The sequence below is a fragment of the Manis pentadactyla genome, chromosome 4 (assembly GCF_030020395.1).
Source record: "Manis pentadactyla isolate mManPen7 chromosome 4, mManPen7.hap1, whole genome shotgun sequence".
Taxonomy (NCBI): domain Eukaryota; kingdom Metazoa; phylum Chordata; class Mammalia; order Pholidota; family Manidae; genus Manis; species Manis pentadactyla.
The window spans coordinates 92,841,401-92,861,418 of record NC_080022.1 but is presented as its reverse complement, the minus strand read 5'-3'; the positions used below and the strand labels follow the sequence as shown (position 1 = coordinate 92,861,418).

At 37.1% G+C, this 20,018-nt stretch overlaps 1 protein-coding gene across 1 annotated transcript; it reads right to left on the bottom strand.

The window, feature by feature from the left end:
- Nucleotides 1-9,916: 9,916 nt before the first annotated feature.
- Nucleotides 9,917-19,594, bottom strand: PRMT6 (protein arginine methyltransferase 6). Its single transcript, XM_057500480.1, is given in 4 exon segments — nucleotides 9,917-15,190; nucleotides 17,377-17,627; nucleotides 17,629-17,816; nucleotides 17,818-19,594. Coding segments are annotated over 3 exon segments (1,122 nt in total). The 5' UTR covers nucleotides 18,592-19,594; the 3' UTR covers nucleotides 9,917-15,190; nucleotides 17,377-17,467.
- Between the last annotated feature and the right edge of the window lie 424 nt (nucleotides 19,595-20,018).

Here is a 20,018-nt window from a genome sequence, read left to right as displayed (position 1 = left end):
AATGAGAATAATAAATTTTGTCTCTTCTAAACAAAAGGTTTTAAGAATACATTTTTTAAAATTCATAAGAGTTTTGCATTATTCAGAGGTAAAATATTAATACTGTAACTTGTGGTGCAAAGGCAACCCCAGTAGAGCACATTCAGAAATTTGAGATACAATTAGGTGCAAACTTATTAAAACAAAATTGTCAAAAAATAAACATGTAGTTAATCTTAACGACTTCTAGAAATAATTCTGTCTCTCAGGATAGTTTGCTTATATTCTTGAGTCAAGTTATTGCCTGGATCAAATCAAGAACCCATATTTCTGTGATTCTAATCAAAGTAACCAAAATGTTTCTTGGAAAAATGCAACCTAATTGATGATATTTACAAGCAATCCTATTATGCTTTCCCATTGAAGTCATTTTTTTCTAAGATAACTATTTCCTGTCATTCTTTCCAAAGATAATAGATTGAGATACATATTCCTTCTATGATAAAATTGTATTTCTGCATTGAAACATACTCCCAAAGGTTTATGCCCCTTAAAACAGAATTCAAGCACACCAATTCTTCATTGCTGGAACTAACAATTCTAAGTCCTTACTCTCAAGATAGGGGTGGAGCTACATATTTTTGCCCTTCTTATGATTGCATGAGAAGAATTTGAATCTAGGCCTTCTTATGATTGCATGAGAACAATTTGAATCTAGGTAATCTTGAACTTTCAGCCATTGGATGGCTACTCATGACTTAGGAGGGGATGGGCAAAGCACTATACTGTCTGGAAATCAAGACTGTTGAAATGACTGCTCCATTTTAACTGTATAAAGCAGCTACTTTTATGGGACTCTGGGATATTAGCTGATGTCAGTATTTAGTGACAAATGCTTATCTAGGGCTATAGACTGTCCTTTTTACATACTTTTAAGTTTAATTCTTAACAACTCATTAAAAGATGTTGAACATAAAATCCTTACTGCACAATGAATTTTAAGCAGCTAACACAATTCCTATTACATCACCACAAAAGAAACATTCTCTTCTCATCAATTAGTTTACTATATTTGACCATAATTTAATTATCACTCCAAAATAATGTGTTCATAGATAAGGGACTTAAGAAACTGGCTTCCCAAGTCCTTTGCATCACAAGGGGGAGGCTCCCTCCCACCCCACCTCCGCTTTTTGCTGGGGGAAAATTGGCCCTTTGAAAGGAATTTTATGGTATATCTCTTGGTGGATATACCCTCCCTTACCAAATAACTATCCAACACCACTTGCAATTCTCATAGCTAAGAAAACAGTGCTATCAAAGGAGATATGTCCCATGATAGCTTCATAGACTGGCCTGCCATCCTCCATTTGTACCCATCCTTCCTGCCTTCTGTTCTTTATGCCCAGACAAGTGCTCTGCTTCCATGAGAATCTCCCTCTTTTGCTGTGGAACCTGTTTGTTTTCTTGCCAAGGATTTCCCACCTTCTGTTACTTCTTCTTTATCCTTCATTATCAATCTTTCCCTCTCTAATAAATCATTTCTGTCAACGAACAATCATATTCTCTTACCTTGTCTCTTGAGAAAAGGAAAACTGCTCTTCTTTGACTCAGATCACCCTACAGCCTTCACATGTATCCACTGCTCTTCACTGCAAAGCTTTGAAATGCATGGTCTTCCTTGACTGGATCTATCTCATGCTTCAACCTATTTCAGTTAGGTTGGAACTGGTCTGGTAAAAATCCCGAACTATGATGCTAAATGTAATGACTATATTTTCTCCTGCTTGACCTCTCAGCCACATTTAACACAGCTCTTCCCGCTACATGAATGGGCTGCTCTCTTGGCTTTCTGGATGTGGTACTTGCCTAGCTTTCTGAATTCTTCACTTGTAAATCCCTTAGGAGGCTCATCCCCTAAATCTGGAATTCCTCAGACTCAGTCATTACTTGGCTCTAAGTCACATCTGCATGCTGATGACTCCCAAATGTAGTCTGTCAGTTCTTTATTCTGACCTCTGCACTCGTATCTAAATATCCATGACATCTCCACTATCTCACAGGCACTGCAAACATATTAGGCCTTGAGGTGGCCTGGATAATGGCTTTCCCATGATGTCTATGGCCTAATCCTCAGAACTGTGACTATGTTACCTTACATGGCAAAGAGAGTTTGCAGGTGTTACTGAATTAGGAATGAGATGGGAACTTATCCTGGTAGGCCCAATATAATCAAAAGGGTGCTTACAAGAGGGAGGCACGAAGGTCAAAGCCAAGGAAGGTGGTGTGACCATGGGAGCAGAAGGAGAAAAGATGTGATAAGAAGTCACAAGCCAAGGCATGAGTTTAGCCTCCAGAAGCTGGAAACGGAAAGGGAACAGGTTGTCCCCTGAGCCTCAAGAAGGAACCATGCCTCCTGACATGGTGATTTTAGCTTAGAAACACTGATTTGGGACTTCTGTCCTTCACAACCGTAAGGTAATAAATATGTGCTGTTTTAAGCCTAAGTATATGGTCATTTTTAACAGCATCAAGAGCAAACTAATACAGGTCTCAGTATCTGAAACTGGGTTTTTAATCCATCCCCAAACCTGTTCTTCTACATCTAAACTAATTCAGTAAATGGCATCATTTTCTACCCAGTTGCTCAAATCAAAAATCAAGGAATCACTATAGATTCCTCTTTTTTCTTTCACCTTGTCCTTCAATTCATTAACAAGTCCTATTTGTATATTTCTCTCCCTCTCCACTTTGACCACCTTTGCTAAGTCATTACAACTTCTTTTCTATAGAGTTAGATTTCTTAGGGAAAATTTCAAATATACACAAAATAAAGAAAGTAGTGTAATGGGTCCCAAGTACTCATACATAATATAATAGTTATAAAATATATGTTGATCATCTTTCTTTCAGCTCTTTTTTTTTCTGGAATATTTTAAAGCAAATATTATATATCGTCACTTCACCCACATACATATTTCATCATGTAACTCTGAGAAGAACAACCTCATTGCTATTTTCATGCATAAAAATTAACAATAATTTCTTAATATTTTGATACAGTACATATATGAATTTCCCTTATTGTCTCAAGTACGGTTTTTACAAATGGGTTGCTTGAATCCAATTGGGTATGCATATTGCACTCAGTTGTTATGTCTCTTAAAACTCTTTATTCTATAACAACCTCCCTACCACCCCAAAATCAGCAGCAGCTTTTATATGTCTTTAATTTGTTAGAGAAATTCAGACATTGGTTTTCTGTAGAATTCTCGCATTTTATACTTGTCTGATTGCTTCTTCATGGCCTTATTTAACTTATTCCTCCATACCTTCTATTTCCTGTAAATGTAGAGGCTTAACTAGATTCAGGTTCAATATTTTAGGCAACTATGCTTCCTGTTGCATTCATCATGTATTAAGACACATAGTAATTGGTTTTCCCACTTTCACTAATCAGTGCAATTGGTAGATTCTGAGCATGTCAGCCTGATTCCCTCATAAAATTGTCTATTAACCACTCCCCTCCTGGTTTAAACAACCATGTATGTATGAGCATTGCAGAGACCCATTCTTTCATTATGGGTTACAAAATGGTGATTTGTTTTAATGCTATCATTTCTACTGCTTTATTTGCTGGAATACCATAAATAAGAACTTTCCTTCACCAACTATCGGTTATCCTAAAGTGCAATTTAGGAGGCTCCTGTGATTGGCTTGGCCAGAGGTATGGTAGTGATACCAATTAAGGTGATGGTAGTGTTGATTCATGAATAAATGGTTTCTTAACATATTTTGGTAGTAAAAACCCTCAATATTTGCAACCAATCAGATGTGATGAAGAGTAAATGCAAGTTAAGATTGACTAATTTTTAGCTAACTGGTGGATGGAAGTGCAGTATGTTGAGCTGTGAAAGCTTTGTGGAAACCAGCCGTGGGAGAACATGAGCTGACTGAGCAGATACTGTAGAAAGGAAATAAGAGGGAGCCTTCATACTTGCTCAATATAGTCACGTTTGAGAGACAAGGAGTTCCCAAAACAAGAAATGAGCTTTCTAAAATTTTAGAAACATATGAAAACATTTTGGCAAGCATCCAACTAGTTTTATATTTGAAATACTGCATCTAGTCCTTTAGTCATGTTGCTATAGGGACTGAGGCAGCATCGGCAAATGTTATTACGGAAGCACACTCGTTCTTCCAAAAGGTAAGTTTCTGTCAGTATTTCCATTATAAACTCCAATTTTCAGGGGTTTATAACTTGGCTATTTTAAAATTACATCAGGCTGAAGCTTGCAAGTAATAAAACATTTTAAAAAATAGATTTAATACATTTTTGTCAAGATCCAGTTAAAATATTGCCTATGTTTTGCCTATTTTTTCTGAGATAAAGTGATTTACAGTTAATATATTGTGAGACCAGTGTTTAATTAAAAACACTTTTTCTTTTAAAGTTTCTGGAAATGATTACACTTTATAATAAGATCACATTTCATATGTATAGATTAGATATGGATGGACCACAAACATTCTGAAGCAATTTTAACTATAATTATTTAATTATAGTTTATTTTAGTTATAGCAGAACTTGCCATATGCATTGAAGTTTTGAATGAATTTCTTCCCAGTGAAATTTGTTGTCAATTTGTTAAGGTTTTTTTGAGGAACAATAACATGTTCAATTTTTATTTTATTATTTTGCTAGACAGAACTTAGTCTCAAAGTTACTGTTCGATTAAAAATATACCATCTTCCATTTGGGATTTGTATTTCTGTTTGTATTTTTTATTTCCTCTTAGTAATGGAATTTTCTAACATACAGATGCCAGTTCATCCAAGGTCTTTTGTAAAATCAGTTAAGCCAGGAATTCTACCTTAAAGACAAAAACACTGTCTTCCCTTATGAGAAACAGGAAGAAACACAAAGACTGCTATTGAAGAAAAAAAATCAAATACTATATGCTAAGTAAAATAGAGCATGTAAAGCTGAGTAAGAAATGTGCCCTGCCCTTAAAGGGCAATAAAACAAAACTAAGGTAGACCCAGATAAGGCCGCAGAAAGCTAAGTAGCAAGTATAACATGAGACTGTGAAGAGAATTCTTCCATCAGGGGAGATGAGGAAATACTTAGTATGGGAGGTGGAATTTATGCAGGATCTCAGAGGCTGAACCTGTGACAGGAAAGGAAGAAGATGGGCATTCTAGAGAGGCAACAGTGACAACAGGCAGAGAGGGAATTGCATGTTTTTCAGGAATTGAATCATATTTGCCCAATAGATATTGTCCTCTGAGTCTGTTTCAAGCACTTCCAAAAAGTGTGGAAGTGTGTGTGTGTGTGTGTGTGTGTGTGTGTGTGTTTATACACATCTTTGACAAACAGCATACTTTAGTTAAATGCAAAATGGACTCCACAGGGTAAATTCCTTCTTTGCAAATTTAATCATGAGAAAAAACTTTCACTTTGACGGCTTTGCTCATGGATTCTTTCTTGTAGTGACAAAAATACTCGTCTAATACAGAGAAAGCTAATGCCGTAAGAGTGTGATTTTTCCACATAATTTTTAAAATGCCACTGTAAATATAACCAAATTAATCAGTATATGTAAAATACTTGCCCCATTTTGTTTGGGGAATTTCATTCTTGGTTACCTTTATGTGTGGAGAAATAAGTGGATGGAATGCATTTACCCATACCATGTAATCATAAATTTAGGTTTACTTTAAAATTTTGTCTCTGGCAATTAATATTGCATATTATTTGGATCAATTACTTAAAATCTTTATTCTTCTAGGGCTATCTCAAAATTTGAAGAATTTGTAGCTGATGTAGAAGTTAAAAATGGTATTAGTAACTTAAAAAAATAAAATTTTAAAATAAAATTTTAAATGTCTTAAAATTTATGAATTTCAAAATAAAGTAAATATTGATATTTATAATAAAGAATAATAAATATAAGCATTAAGAAAAGCAATCCTTTAATTACAGAGAATACCAACTGTCAGCTATCTTAAAAATAATTATTATCCATCATTAAAAAGACTGCATCAAAGTTGGCTTAGACAAGAAAAAACAGATATAAAACATTTTTTTGAGTCAAAAGTATTAATGACAATTAATTTTTTTGCATTGTGGTCATATTGTTAGATTATTTTCTTTCACAGACATTTCATGTCCAATATCTATCTTCTGGACATTTTTTGAGTTCCAAACTCCAAACACTTTGTAATAAATAAGAAGGCACTTGTTATTTATACCAGTAGACTATTGTGATCCTCCCAATATTTTACTCACTCCTTTTGTGTTCTCTTCTAATTTTGGACTTCTAGTTTCTCTCTGTCCTGAAATCTGTTGCCGTTCCCCATGTCTTGTCTAATACTAGGGAACCTTCCCCCTTACTCCCATCTTGTCTGTTATTAAATTTATACTTTCTCATATATCTGAAATGCTTGTTTTTTTTAAGAACATTGATCCAATTTACGTTACAAGTGAAATCTGGTAGTATTAATTAAGTGGATTTGATGTTTTTACAATTGAAAACCAAAGAATCCTTACTTCAAGGTGTAAAAAACAAAACAAGATACAAATTATATAGGAATTAAAATGTAATTTAAAAATTAAATAATGAAAATGAAAGATAAGTTGGGAGTATTTTCCCAACTTTTAATTAGGGAAAGACTTCATAATCAGAAAAGAAACTCAGGAGCAATTACAAAGTTACTAGATTTGGATTCATTAAAAAGATAGTGTTCTGAACAACCCAAAATTAATACAGTAAAAAAAAATAAATGAATGTAGTATAATACATGATAGACTTCTCCTAGTTAACAAAGAACTTCCCCTCCTAATAGCCATAAAATCCAAAAGAAAAATGGATAAAGTAAACAGTAAATTCACAGAAAATGAAGTGCGAAGGGTCAATGAATATAAGGAGAGATGCTCAAACACTGGGATCAAACACTGGGCTTTGGGTAATGAAATTTAAAATAAGAAGATAGCATTCTTTACCCTTAAGGCTGAAAAATAAGATTAATAAAATCTAGGTAAAGTCGTTAAGAAACAAATTTTCTCTTATATCTTTGGTGGGAATATGTATCATGATACCTTTTCAGAAAGCATTCTACCAGAATTTATTAAAATTGAAAATAAGCCAAGTACTTAGGGAAATCTAAAAGTACCAGTACTAAGATGATATTATAATGATATTAATTTAAAATTTCTTCATTAATTGACTACTTTCTTGACTGCATAAAAAAGTGGATTCTTCTCTTTATAAAATGTAGATTTTATTTGCAGAAAGTCAATAGAGAAATAAGGAAATGAACAAAATAACTTCAGGTAGTAATAAGTGCTCTTTGAAAAATAAAACACAGTGGTGTGGTAATTAAGTAAATGAACAGTTGTAGAAGACAACATGATGTAATTCTGTAAAGTTCAAAAATAAGCATATGTAAAGAGTTGGAATAGAAAATATGAAAATGTGAAACTATGGATGATATATTATTTTTTCTGCTGTTTCTATAGTTTGAAATTTGCTGTAATGAGTACACATTACTTTTTTGATGGAAAAAACTATTTAAATAAATGAATCACTTTTCAAAATAGTTTCTAATGAAATTCTGTCAGAAATATGTTGGCCTGAGCTTCTCTGTAGTTGCTGACCTTTAATGTAGTCTATCCTAAAGCATGCCTTTGATGAGCTTTAACCATTCAGAGCACTAATAAAAGATCCTGTTGCTTCCTACCTCAACGGAAGAATTGCAGAATCATGCTAACCCAAATGGATCAGGCAGAGACTGGGCAGCATGGATGCTGACAATGAATGAAGGGCACACTGGTGTTAATTCCTTCAGTGGCTTTTTGGCAATTTTGTGGGATCTTCTACACTAAGACCTGGCAGGGAAGAGAATACTGGCAGATACTTGTTAAATAATAGTTGAGGAGAAATCTGCATAAACTAATTGTCAAAATATAGTTTTGAAAATAGTTTTCATCAACTTTCCTTAATAAATCATGTTTTGGTTTCATTTTCATCCTTTGTCATAATGTTTAGTCTTTCTCTTCATGGAAATTCTGAAAAATAAGTCAATTGTCTTTAAAGTCTTATCAATGCTTATATTTGTCTTACGCCTTGCAAAATTTCATTTCTAGAGATCCAACCAAGTTCTCTTTGACAAACTTTATTCTGTGCTCAGGGAAAACTGGCAGAGTCGTGAAGACTAACTATAAACTAACTAGGGATTATTATAATAGCCACAAGCCCAGTCATTTGCACTGTCCATCAGTGATATTATTAGTACCCCAGATATTCCTGAAATTTGCATGTAGAGAGAAGAAAGTCGTCTACAGACCATGATTGAGAAGAACTCTATAAGTAGTACTTGTTTTCCAAGCTGTTGTCCTTGTCTCTAATGGTTACTCTGTCCCCCATATATAAGCTCCTTCAGGTTTACAAGACCCATTTAATCAACAAATATTTATTGAATAGCACTTTGTGGCAGACAGTATTTTAGGCAATGGTAGACTATGGTGAACAAGAGAGACACTGTTCCAGCTGTCACAAATCCTGTATTGTGAGAAAGACAATAAGCAAGTAAACGACTGAATTTCAGTTAACAAAGGGAAAATGGAATCTGTGTTGGGGAAGAGGACTGTTTTCATCATGGTAGTCAAGGAGAGCCACTCAGAGGTTACATCTGAGCAGAGAACTGAAAGGAGAGAGTGTGTGTGAAACATGGAGTATACGGAAAGAATGTTCCAGATGGCGTACTTAAGGTAGGATGCTGACAGGATTGAGAATCAGAAAGATACAGTTCCGTTCCTCCATTTTCAAATAAAGCTCTGATTCTCCCATCTTCCAGTAACCACTCTTATAACAGTACTTGTCTGTAAGATTCATTTGACATTGAACATATGTTGCATTATATTCTAGCTATCCTTGAAAAGTTGAGATGCTTGCTCTCCACTTAAGACTCAGCTCCTTCAGGCCAAAAATCTTGTCCTGGCATCTTGATATATCAAAACCAAAAATAGTGATCTCCTGTAGCAAGCATTCAATAAAAACTCACTGATGATCATGGTCTGATACAATGATTGGTGCTGTTGTCATACCTTCAAGGAGCAGATCAACTCTTGACTAAAGATAGAGTTGGGCAGGGGCTAAGGAGAGGTTTGGGCTATTTAAAAATACATCCAATGAATATATATTTGTTTTGTAAAAAAAAAAAAACAAGCAAAACTTAAGACTATGCTGTTTATAGATAGACACATACATGGTAAAATTATATATATAGTTGGATATATGATAATGTATACATAAAGTAGTTTGGTTGTTAGGTTTGAGATACCTATTATGTCCAAGTGGACAGGACAATTAAACAGTCATATAAATGAGTATGAAACTCAGTAGAAATGTCAGAACTCCCCCAAATTTGGGATTCACCAGCATATAGATGGTACACTATTTAAAGTGATGGGACCAGGTAAGATCACCTAGGGAGAGAACAGAAAGAAGGGAAGGATAAGTATGATTTGCAGTGGAAAAAATTGCAAACAATTAGCTATCAATGGAAAACTGAATAAATTATGGATTATGTACACCATACATTTTCATATTGCTCTTAATAAGTTATATATACAAGTATTGCCTTCATGGATATTTAGTATATGAATTTTAATCTGGAAAAATAATTTTCAGAGTAACACAAATAATATGTCTGTTTTTTTTCAAAATTACATAAATATGAGTATATAAGTTTATATAATAGAAAGATACATTTTAAACTGTAGGGAACAGGCAATTATTAACTTTTCCTTCTAAACATTTGTTACATTTGTACTTTATTCATGAAGCTAGAAGTCTAATAAAAGAGAGATATAAACAAAACAATTGTGTCTGTAACTGTTGACTATTTAGAATGAAAAGTGATCTTAGATGGATATTTATAACAGTAGCAATATCCCCATCAGGGCTCCACTTACTCCACTTAGGTCCCTTGTATCCTTTATCTTTTTTGTTTTTTCGTTTTGTTTGCTGCCTCAGTGCTTTCAGTGTTCTGCACTGGCAGACCTCAGCTGGAAGAAAATCTTTAGGCTGTGGAAATTGCTATGTCCGCCCACAGGAGAGCTGGGAAGTGCCTAGAAATTTGTTTCCACAGGGATATCATTAAGTATTAGCTAATGTCCAATGGGTAAGAAGGTATGAATATGAATGTTCCAGCTCCCTTGTTCCTTAACTGGGGACATTCTGAGGTGTGATCTATGCCATCTCCAGAGCATTTCTGCAGGACTGAGCCAAAGTTCACTTTCTTGGGATTTGGCTTAATGTCACACTCTAACCTGGTCTCCTCTTCCTAGTCCGGCTTCCCAACTGGTTTTCTAGCATTTTCTGGGAACACTTCCTGATAAACAGCTTTGTGTGTATCCTTGTCTCAAGGTCTGCTTTTAGGGATTTCCCCTTTAAATAATGACCAGTCTATTTTAATTGTCTATAAATGTCACCTGAGAGCCCAGGCATCATAGATAGGATATATAGTCTAGAAAGTTAGGTGCTCAGACTTTAGATGAGTCCCAAGTTTTGTCTTTCTCTTCCTGTGGCCTTGGGCAATTAACCCAATTCCATGACTTTGTTTCTCATTTGTAAGATGGGATTGATAATAGTACTACACAGAACTCTTTCAAGGAGTAAATATGATAATATACTTAAAGTGCATGTAGCACATGTTAGGCACTCAATAATGATTTTAAAACTAATAAAGATGCTTATGTAAGTCTCATGACTGGCTCTGTGTATGGCTATGTATGTGTATGTTATGGCATGTCTGACTAAAGGAGGAGTTTCCTTTAAATGAAAATACATGGAGCTTTTCTTAGGATGAAAGTCACTTTTTACAGAACATTATTTTATTATGTATAACTCATGTGAAGTAAAGAAAGTTAATACATCATTGATTTTAATGTGACTGCACAGTTTGATTAATATACCATTATTGCATAAAAACATTCTACATGCTGAGAAGTAGTAGCTGGTGCATTTGAATATCATTTAGTATAAAGCCTCAGCATATGCTATTTTCACTATATCTTCCTATGAATGTATTATCATCTGGTATAAAATAAATCTGATACTGAATCAAAAAATGAAAAATTGTTATCTCCCTAACAACCATATCACATATTTTAGCACTGAATAATATATCATTTTAGTGTCTTAAATAACATCACTATTTTTGGTAATGGTGCAATGACCATCTTTTATTGGTCTAGTTTTACTTTTAAGAACTTTGATTGCTTACAGTAATTCAACTCTTCTATCTCCTATGTAAGAATTTGCCTTCCCAAACCCAGTTTTTATTGGATTGAATACCATGGAATTAATTTATATGTAAAACTATTTTATAATAATGTCTGGGCTCTATAAAATTCCCCTGATTGGGATTCAAACAAAGCTAGCTAACATTCTATTTATTACAAACAATACATTTCCTGGTAGTTTCTAATTTCATTTCATATTAAAATCCCCTTGTTGTAATTGCTGTTATTCTCTTTATATTTTCTCCTAATTATTCTGAACTAGAATAAATTCTCAATTATTCAGGGACATGTATTTAATCTGCAGATTTTCCAAATCCTCTCTTTTTAATTCTTTTCCTGTACTTTCTTAACCATTTAAATGTTTCCTATTTTTATAATTCACCAGATGATAAATGATGGTAGAGAGAGAAGTTCACATTAAAATAAGCAGCTTGTTATTTTTATAGGAATTGCTGGTAAAAAGTCTGATTCCAGTGAATGCATAAAATGAAAATTTTAACCATTTGTAGATCTTAATCTTTTCTCCATTATGGAATATAAAGTTAGAACACTTGCTTCTTAAGTGTAATAATTTTGCCAAGAGCAAAGCTGTGCTTCCAAAAATAAAAAAAGAAAGACCTAATGTCCCACTCCATGGCACCTGTTATTAAATTGCATGTATTTTAAAATAAGAGTTTAGAAGGTTTTGTTCACAAATCTGATAGGATTAGGAAGTTCTTATATAAAAGAATCCTTGAATAGGTTTAGAAATTAAGCTGAAATGAGAGGTTAAGGACAAATATCAAATTAAGAAATAGTTTGTAATTAACCAAAATACTTTGTTATGTTCTCATCCCATGACTTCAGAAAAAGAATATTGTGATGTTGGCAAAATGTATGCATAGGTATCTTAATCTTCAGATATGTGCATTTCTCACTAACTTCAGATCTCTTAGCCCTTTTTTTTTTTTTTTAATGCTGTCCTGACTCTGGAAAAACATCTATTATTCTCAATTCCACTATCTCACCACCATCTGAATGCTCAACTATTTTCCTTCCACTCTACATAGGCCAGAACTTCTCTTTTCTCTTTCTGTTGATCTTTCCTGGTGACAAAATACTACATAGATTCATACTAAAGGGTGGTTATGGCCACGTATATGCCTCCCTACCTCCATTCCATTTTCTTTTAAGAAAATTGGCATAGAAAAGAAATGAAAAAAAACCCAATGGAGTTTTGAATTACTTTAATTTCTTGAAACTGAACAAAGGACAGAACGTTCTGCTACAATGTGTGTTTCTGTAAAATGAATGAACTCAAATGATATTGCTAAGTAGAGGAACAGTATCAGAACATTATGTGAAAGTTGGTTGACTCATATGTGATCATTCCCATCATTAATACTTACCACCACCAGGTAGCAAACACCAAACACAAAGTTGACACAGCTGAATGCCGATAGGCTGATAGTCAACCAGAAATGTGCCACACCCTGCATTCTTCCTCTTGGCTGTTTGGCCACATGCTCTACATCTTAAGACATGTTAAGCCTTCTTCCCAACTTCGTGCATTTTGCTGTCTCCGTAACTCTTCCTTTTGCTCTTCCATCAATCTATCTTATTCACTGCAGTATTTATTTATTAGGATTGACATCTTTTTAAACTATTTTTTATTATTATAATGAGTATTCTTACTGCTTTTGGTTAGTTACATAGGTTTTTGTTTGTCCACCCAAACTAATTTTCCCTTAAGTTTGCTACTCTTAGTGTATATCACAAAATGTGAAGGTTTTCACAAATTCACACAGCATGTGATTGCTGGCATGCCTGTAAAGCATTTAAAACAGCGTGGAGAGGATTTCTTCCATGCCACCTTAGTTTTCTTGCAGGGGGCAGCCTAGAGAGAGGGGGAATTTTTCCTTCCCACACAGCTTTCTGTATGCTAATGTCTATTACAAGAGATTGTTTCTAGAACTAAAAAGGCACCCAATCAATGGAAATCTTCACCAGTCTTCCTCCAAAGTTGTTATCAGTAATAATGAATTTAAAAAATCAAAGCTCACGAAAGAGCACAATTCCAGTGTTACGAGACATGTCATAATTTTTATTAAAATTCTCTTTGTGTTTAGGTTAAGTCCAGATTCTTCATTTTAAAGGTCTTTCCTGCAAGCATGTACTGTATTTTGAGAAAGACCCATTATATCATCTTCCTCTTTATCAACCCTTTACACTATTTTGACACATATTTGGAAGAGGTTAGGCAATCCACAACTCTCCTGTCATGTAACATTCAACCAGGGCCTGTTCTAGGCTTAAAAGAGCTGCAGACCATTGAAGGTTCCCTCAAGATGGTCTATGTCTGTTTTTCACACATTCAGAAATCCTGATTCTACAAAATATAAGATGCTGTAGGTTAGCTAAAGTGATGAAATCGAATCAGCTATCTATCCATATGAACAATTTGGGACACCAAATTTTATAGAAAATAAATGGGGTATATCTCAAAGTCCTCTCGCCCTTTCTCTAACCTCCTCACTCTTAGAACTTTTGCAGCTATTTCAGAAAATAGGAAAATATTTTAATGCCAAAAGTATTAGAAGAGAATAAAGATACATAAATTCCAACAAATCATGTAGTATTTAGTGTAAAAGGATAAATCAAGAAAAAAAAATGGTGGTGTGGAAATGCAAATGGAGCCAGATATTAAAATAAAAGAAACACAAATGAGTATTAAACTTGGGTTCAGCTTTTTAGTAACCGATGTGAGAACAGTCATCTACCCAACTGTGTCCATTAGCTGAAATAAACCAGTGATATAGAAAACATCTATTTTTGGAACTTACACCATAAAGGAACTTTTCTCTTAGGATCTCATAATCAATGTAATATATTTACACTTGGGAGAAATATTAAGGACGGAATTGAGAATAGGGCTGGCTTCTCATTCTTGCTTCAGTAGAAGTAAGATTTAGTAGGACTGAAGTCTTTCCATGCTAAAGAATGTATGCAAAGTATTGATATCCCAGTTCTTTGAGGATATAATTTGCTTATTTATAATAATTCTTAGATTGTGTTTATTAAATCATTAAATAAATGACTGCCTCATAGGAGGCCTCCCTGCTCTCTAGCACCAAGTACTGACAGTCAAAATGGCAGAGTTCATCTACATCAGCTACTGGGTTGAGGATGCAGTTTCCTGGGGGCCTCAGAAAGAGCACCCCATTTGTTTAGCTCTGTTGGGAAACGGGCACAGGAGTGCCCAGTATTTGTCAACCTTGAGATCCTATAAACCAGATGGCTCTTTGAGTCCTATGGGATAGCTCTCCAGTTAGGAATTAAAACCACTTGTGTTCAACTGTTAGGAATTAGCTATGTAACTCTAGGCAGATCCTTCAGTATCTTTATAACTCTTTCCTAGTAAAGTGAAGTGAAGATAATTATTACCTGCCTTTCCCCTCACAGGTACACCATCCCAGCCTTCAGCCCATTATCATTTATTTCTAGTTTTTCCTATGAATGTATATTTGGAGGCAGAAAATATGCTTTATTGGTTTGTATCCCAAGTGCTTATCACAATGACTGTTAACACTGTACACTCAATAAAATGTCCACTGGTCCACTGAATTAATGGAAATATTCAGAAAGTTCACAGTGCATAATAAATGTAAACTGTTGGGAGGAAAGCAGGTAGAATTTCACCATGATTTCCTCTCCTTTGGGCTGTTTTTTTCTTGTGGCCCAAATGGTCCTGAGCAGTCAGTACCAGTCCATAGGGATTAGACAGTGCCCAGATGTTCTTGCCTCACATGCTCATCCTTTTTCAAGTGTCCTCACTCCAAACTGCTTGTTTCTTCTGGATTATCGGGTGTCCAGTGTCATACATCACTCATCATATACAGCCATGCTGATACTGTCAAATACCTGTAAAAAAAATCAAAATGTTGAATATTTACTCTAGAAGTTACTGAACTCTAACTAGGTACCAGGCAATATGTACTTCCTTGTGTTAATTTATTTTATGCTCACATTCCCAGAGAGCAGGTAGGATTGTTACCCCCAGCTTATGCGAGCACCGGAGTAAAAACAGAAGTTAAGCATTTTGCTCAAGGTTGCGTAGCTCCGGAGTGGAGAAGCCCAGGCTCTGGCCCGGGCCATTTGGCTCCAGAGCCCAAGTTTTTAACCACTATGTTATGCTGCCTCTTGACTAATTGGTTTAGTAGCTGTATTTTTATAATTGTTTTCTTTTGGGAAATGGTAACAAGAATTTTAAAGCTTATTTTGAAATAATTACCTTTTTATAAAATACCCTTTACTTCTATAGATACCATTTTCACTAGTGTTTCCTTTGTGTGCTTATACTGGTAATGAGAATTCTATATAGTACTTGTATGTTTATACAACATCTATATATAAAAAATGGGATTTGGAAGAATGCTTTGTGCATAAAGCAAAGGGATTGTTAGAGGAAGTTAAAAACAAACAAAACAAAAACACCAAAAATCTACTCACAACAGTACACTACAATTCTAAATAAATAAGTGTTCTACTTATAGTTGACCCTAAAATAAGGAGCTATTTTATATAAGGACCTATTTTATCTCTAGCTTAAACCAGGTTTAGCTTGCTATGACTTTTGTTTAAATAGGCTGCTATCTTGACAGCAGACTATTAAAATGGTAACAACTGTACTGCTTGTTATTCAAGGAACTTGTAAAGTTGATGATTTGGTACATTTTCTTCCCTTTAAAACGGATGTCATGTATTAACATTGAAATTTAGCAAAATTGTTGTTAAGTACTTTAATACATGATGAATAAAGGAGAAAACTGTTACAGTAAAACTGCAAGAGTACTTCAGAAGACTCCTTGTCACACCTGTTTTATCAGCACACAAAAGCTATCAGTATGAAAAAAGCCATACAGGAAGCAGAGCTGAATTACCCTGAAGCTATATTCTGAAGGGGTTGTAACACTTAAAAACTGACAATATTAAAGAGGCAAAAGCATCGTAATTCACATAGTACACAAGACTTCTTACTTTATAAAAACAGAGAAAATGCCAATCTTTTATTGGCCACAGGGATAAGGAGGGAAACATTGGTGAAAGAAATCTGGTAAGATAACTCACACTTCATTACACATGATTTTCCAAAATTCACAACTTACACATTTGGCTAAGATAAAAACAAAACAAAACACTGAAAAAGGAAATTTAATTTGCTGTAAGTTGGCCAAATCACACGATCCCTCAAATAAGGGAGTTTAAATGAGAATGAATGTATTTTTCTAGTTGGGGAAATTATTTTCTTTAATTTATTGAGCTTAAATAGCTTACCCAAGGCAATAAACCTTTGGGTCAGCTTCAGAAACCTTTTGTATCACCCTGTTTCATAAGACACAAGAGTGTCTCATGAAATGAACAGACAGGAAACATTTTCTTGGTTAAGTCGTAATGGCAAAGACAAGAATAAAAAACCCATACTACTTCCCTATCTTTCAAGTCTTTTTCTCCTAAAAGTACCCTCTAGATTTCTTAGGTATGCTGTACAATTATCTATAAAGTTGATTTTATTCAATGGAGAAATGTGTTCATCAACTTCAGCACCCTATGGAAGTACTTAAGTGTAGAGAGAACTGGGTTATTTAAACTGCTTCCTCATTCTCCTCATTTTCAGTAGTATAGTTTATTTAAATAAACAATTTAGTACTGTGGCCTAGAGGCACCTAAAAAGGCAGGGAATTCAGAAAATGAAGAGCAGATGGCTCTAGAGAGATTAGAAGTCACACTGGAGATTTGTGGAATCTAAAATCCTTTTTACTCTTCTCTCTGGCATCAGACTTAAATGTGAGGTGTCACGAAACATTTTCTCATGTGTTTTCTTTTTTTGTGCGTGTGTGATACAAAAGAAATAGAAATACAAGTGCTTGGTACCACATGCTTTTGAGGTTTAAAAGCCATTAATAAACTAGCTGCTTCCGTCACTGGGGGGCAGGGGCGTCACTTTTAAAACAAAGATCTCCAGAACAATCTCCAGGGAGAATGAAGTCACTCTCCCTTCTCCAGAAACGCTAAGGGAAAAAGGAAGACTGAGAACATTGCCCCCCTACTTGCACGTGGGATCTCCTTTTCTTCTCCGTACCCTCCTCCGCCTCTACCACGCAGGTCTGGCCGCCTCGGAAGGTAGCTGGGAGAAAAGGCTCAGTCCTCCATGACAGAGTCTTTGGTCTTCTCCTCGTGGTCGCCCACTTTATAGCGCAGCAGCACACACAGGAGACGGAGGTCGCCCGGGGAGGGCAGAAGCGTGATCTCTCCGGAAATGTCTGTATCTTGCTCTATTTGCACAGGCTCGTTCAGGTAGGAGTGACTGCCTCCAGTGCGTGGCTGGGTGAAAAGGCGAAGTGGACAGCACCAGGGGTTCCCCCGAGTGCCCTCCGGGGAAGGTCACCTGGAACCTGACAGCAGAGCCGTGCAGGGCAGCCGAGCCGTAGCAGCTGAAGCGGAAGCGCCCGCCCACCCTGGCCTCCGGCTCCCGCTCCAGGCCCGCGCGGGCTCAGCTCCAGCTGAGCGAAGCACTGCGGCCGAGCCAGCACATCCTCTCCGGACAGGCCCTGCACCACGATTTACGAGTGGCGCATGAGGCAGCGCGTGGCGAAGCTCTCCCGGCAGCTCATGTCCACACCGTAGACCTGCTTCACTTGGCTCCAGAAGCCGAGGCGCAACTCAAGCATTTGGTCTTTGATAGGCGCCAAGAAAAGCTCGGCGAAAGCCGTCAGTAGAACACCGCCCTCCTTCAGCCACTTGGTCCGCGCGTGGGGCACAGAGCTCAGCAAAGACTAGTGCAGGAGTCCATGGCCCATCCACTCGCTCACGATGGCATCCACTTGCTCCGGCAACTCCACCGTCTCCACCGGCCCCGGCAGGACGTGCACCCGGTCCTGCAGCCCGTTGAGCGGCACCACCTCCCGGGCCTGTTGCCAGATGGCACTGGCCTCCACCGCGTACACTCGCCGAGCCCCGGCCTGGGCACAGATGCTAAGAATGCCGGTGCCCGGGCCCACGTCCAGCGCCGTCTTGCCCCGCAGCGCTGCCCAGTCCCGCAGGATGCCCCGGCGGTAGGCATCTGTGCGGACGCGGTCCGCAATCATCTCCTCGTGGATGCATACGTCCGAGTAGCACTCGTAATACAGCTGGTCCCGCTCTCGCCTAGTTATCCGGGGTCGCGTAAGGGCCGCCTCCCGCTCTTCGCCATCTTCTTCTTCAGTTCCCTCCCCTCCTTCGCCGCCGCCCTCCGACTCAAGCTTTCTTTTCCTGGGCTGCGACATCTTGGCGGTTAGGGCCGGCTCCCGGCGGACGCTGCGCAGCTCAGCGCGGGCTCTGGGAGGCGAGGGCTTCTGGGACTTGTAGTGCGCACTCTCGATCCCGGCTGCCCGCGGGGTTGCCTGAGCCCTCCAAGGTTAGGAGCTCTTGGAGCTGCTCCTCTGCCACCTTGGGACCCGTTTCGCACGCACCACACGCAAATGCTGTTCTTCTTTAGGGTCTCTCACCGTCCCTTAGGCCCTCAGTTCTCTTGATTTCTCTACCTTCCTGAAGGGAAGGCACCCATTTTAGACTCCAAGTTTCATCTTGTCTGCTCAACTCCCAGATTTTCCTCCATCGAAGTATCTGCGCACACCACCCCTTCACACACCACCTCACTGGACCGTTGCAACTCTTAGCGCTCTCCACATGTGAGATTTAGAAGTTGCACTGCACGTTTTTCTCTTCTGTTTCGAGTGGAGTTAGGGTGCAAAGAAGGCATTAATAGAATAAAGTAAACAGCTGACAGTGCAAAACTTTGGTTCTGATTCCAATGAGACCACAGATTAATTGCATGATCAGGGCAACTGATGTAACTACTCCTGCTTTCAGTTATCCATTCACCCCAGCAACAAGGACGCTTCACGACAGTTGAAGAATGACGTTTCTGGTCTCTATTCAAGGAAAGTAGTTACTTGTCTCTTACTCCTTCCTTGGTAATTCCATCCGTGCCTCATTCAAGAGTTAAATCTTGGAAGGGTTCAGACTAAGCAGCTGCAAAGCAAAGGTGATATGAAACCCATTGCAGGTGTATTTCTAGTAACCTATTAGAACTTTTTTTTCCCCTCAGAAATAACTGAATCCTTATCCCTTGTCATCACTTTCACACTGCAACTCCTTGTTATTTCCTGTGTGTCGCCTTGTCTAGAAAAGATTGGTACTCCCTCTTCCTCCTCTACTTTTCTTTTAGTCAACTATCAGCTGTTAATTCCCTCCCTCTTTGTTTTTCATAATGGAAATAAAATATATTCTAAGCTATGTGTGATGTCTGAGTATCTGTGCTCCTAACAAGGTGAGAATAACATTTCTCCCAGCTTAAAAAATTAATCACATAAATAAAGGTGACTTCTCTTGTAGTCTCAACTATGTCTGTTTAACCAATGGGTTTATATTCCTTATCTGAGGAAAAAGTTACTTCACCCCATTCTCTGTATTAGTCCCTCATTTAATGGATAGGTTTATTGACCTGATACCCTCAGCCCTACTTCTAACCTAGGGCTCTCAGTTCTGGCTACTCATTACAATCATCTGTAGAGCTTTTAAAAAGGCGATGCCTGTATCCCACCCCAAACTAATTAAAGCAGAACCACTCCAGAGGATCCTGGGCATTTAGTTTTAAAAGCTCCCCAGGGAGTTCGAATGTGCAATCAGAGTGAGAACCACTGTTTCTCAC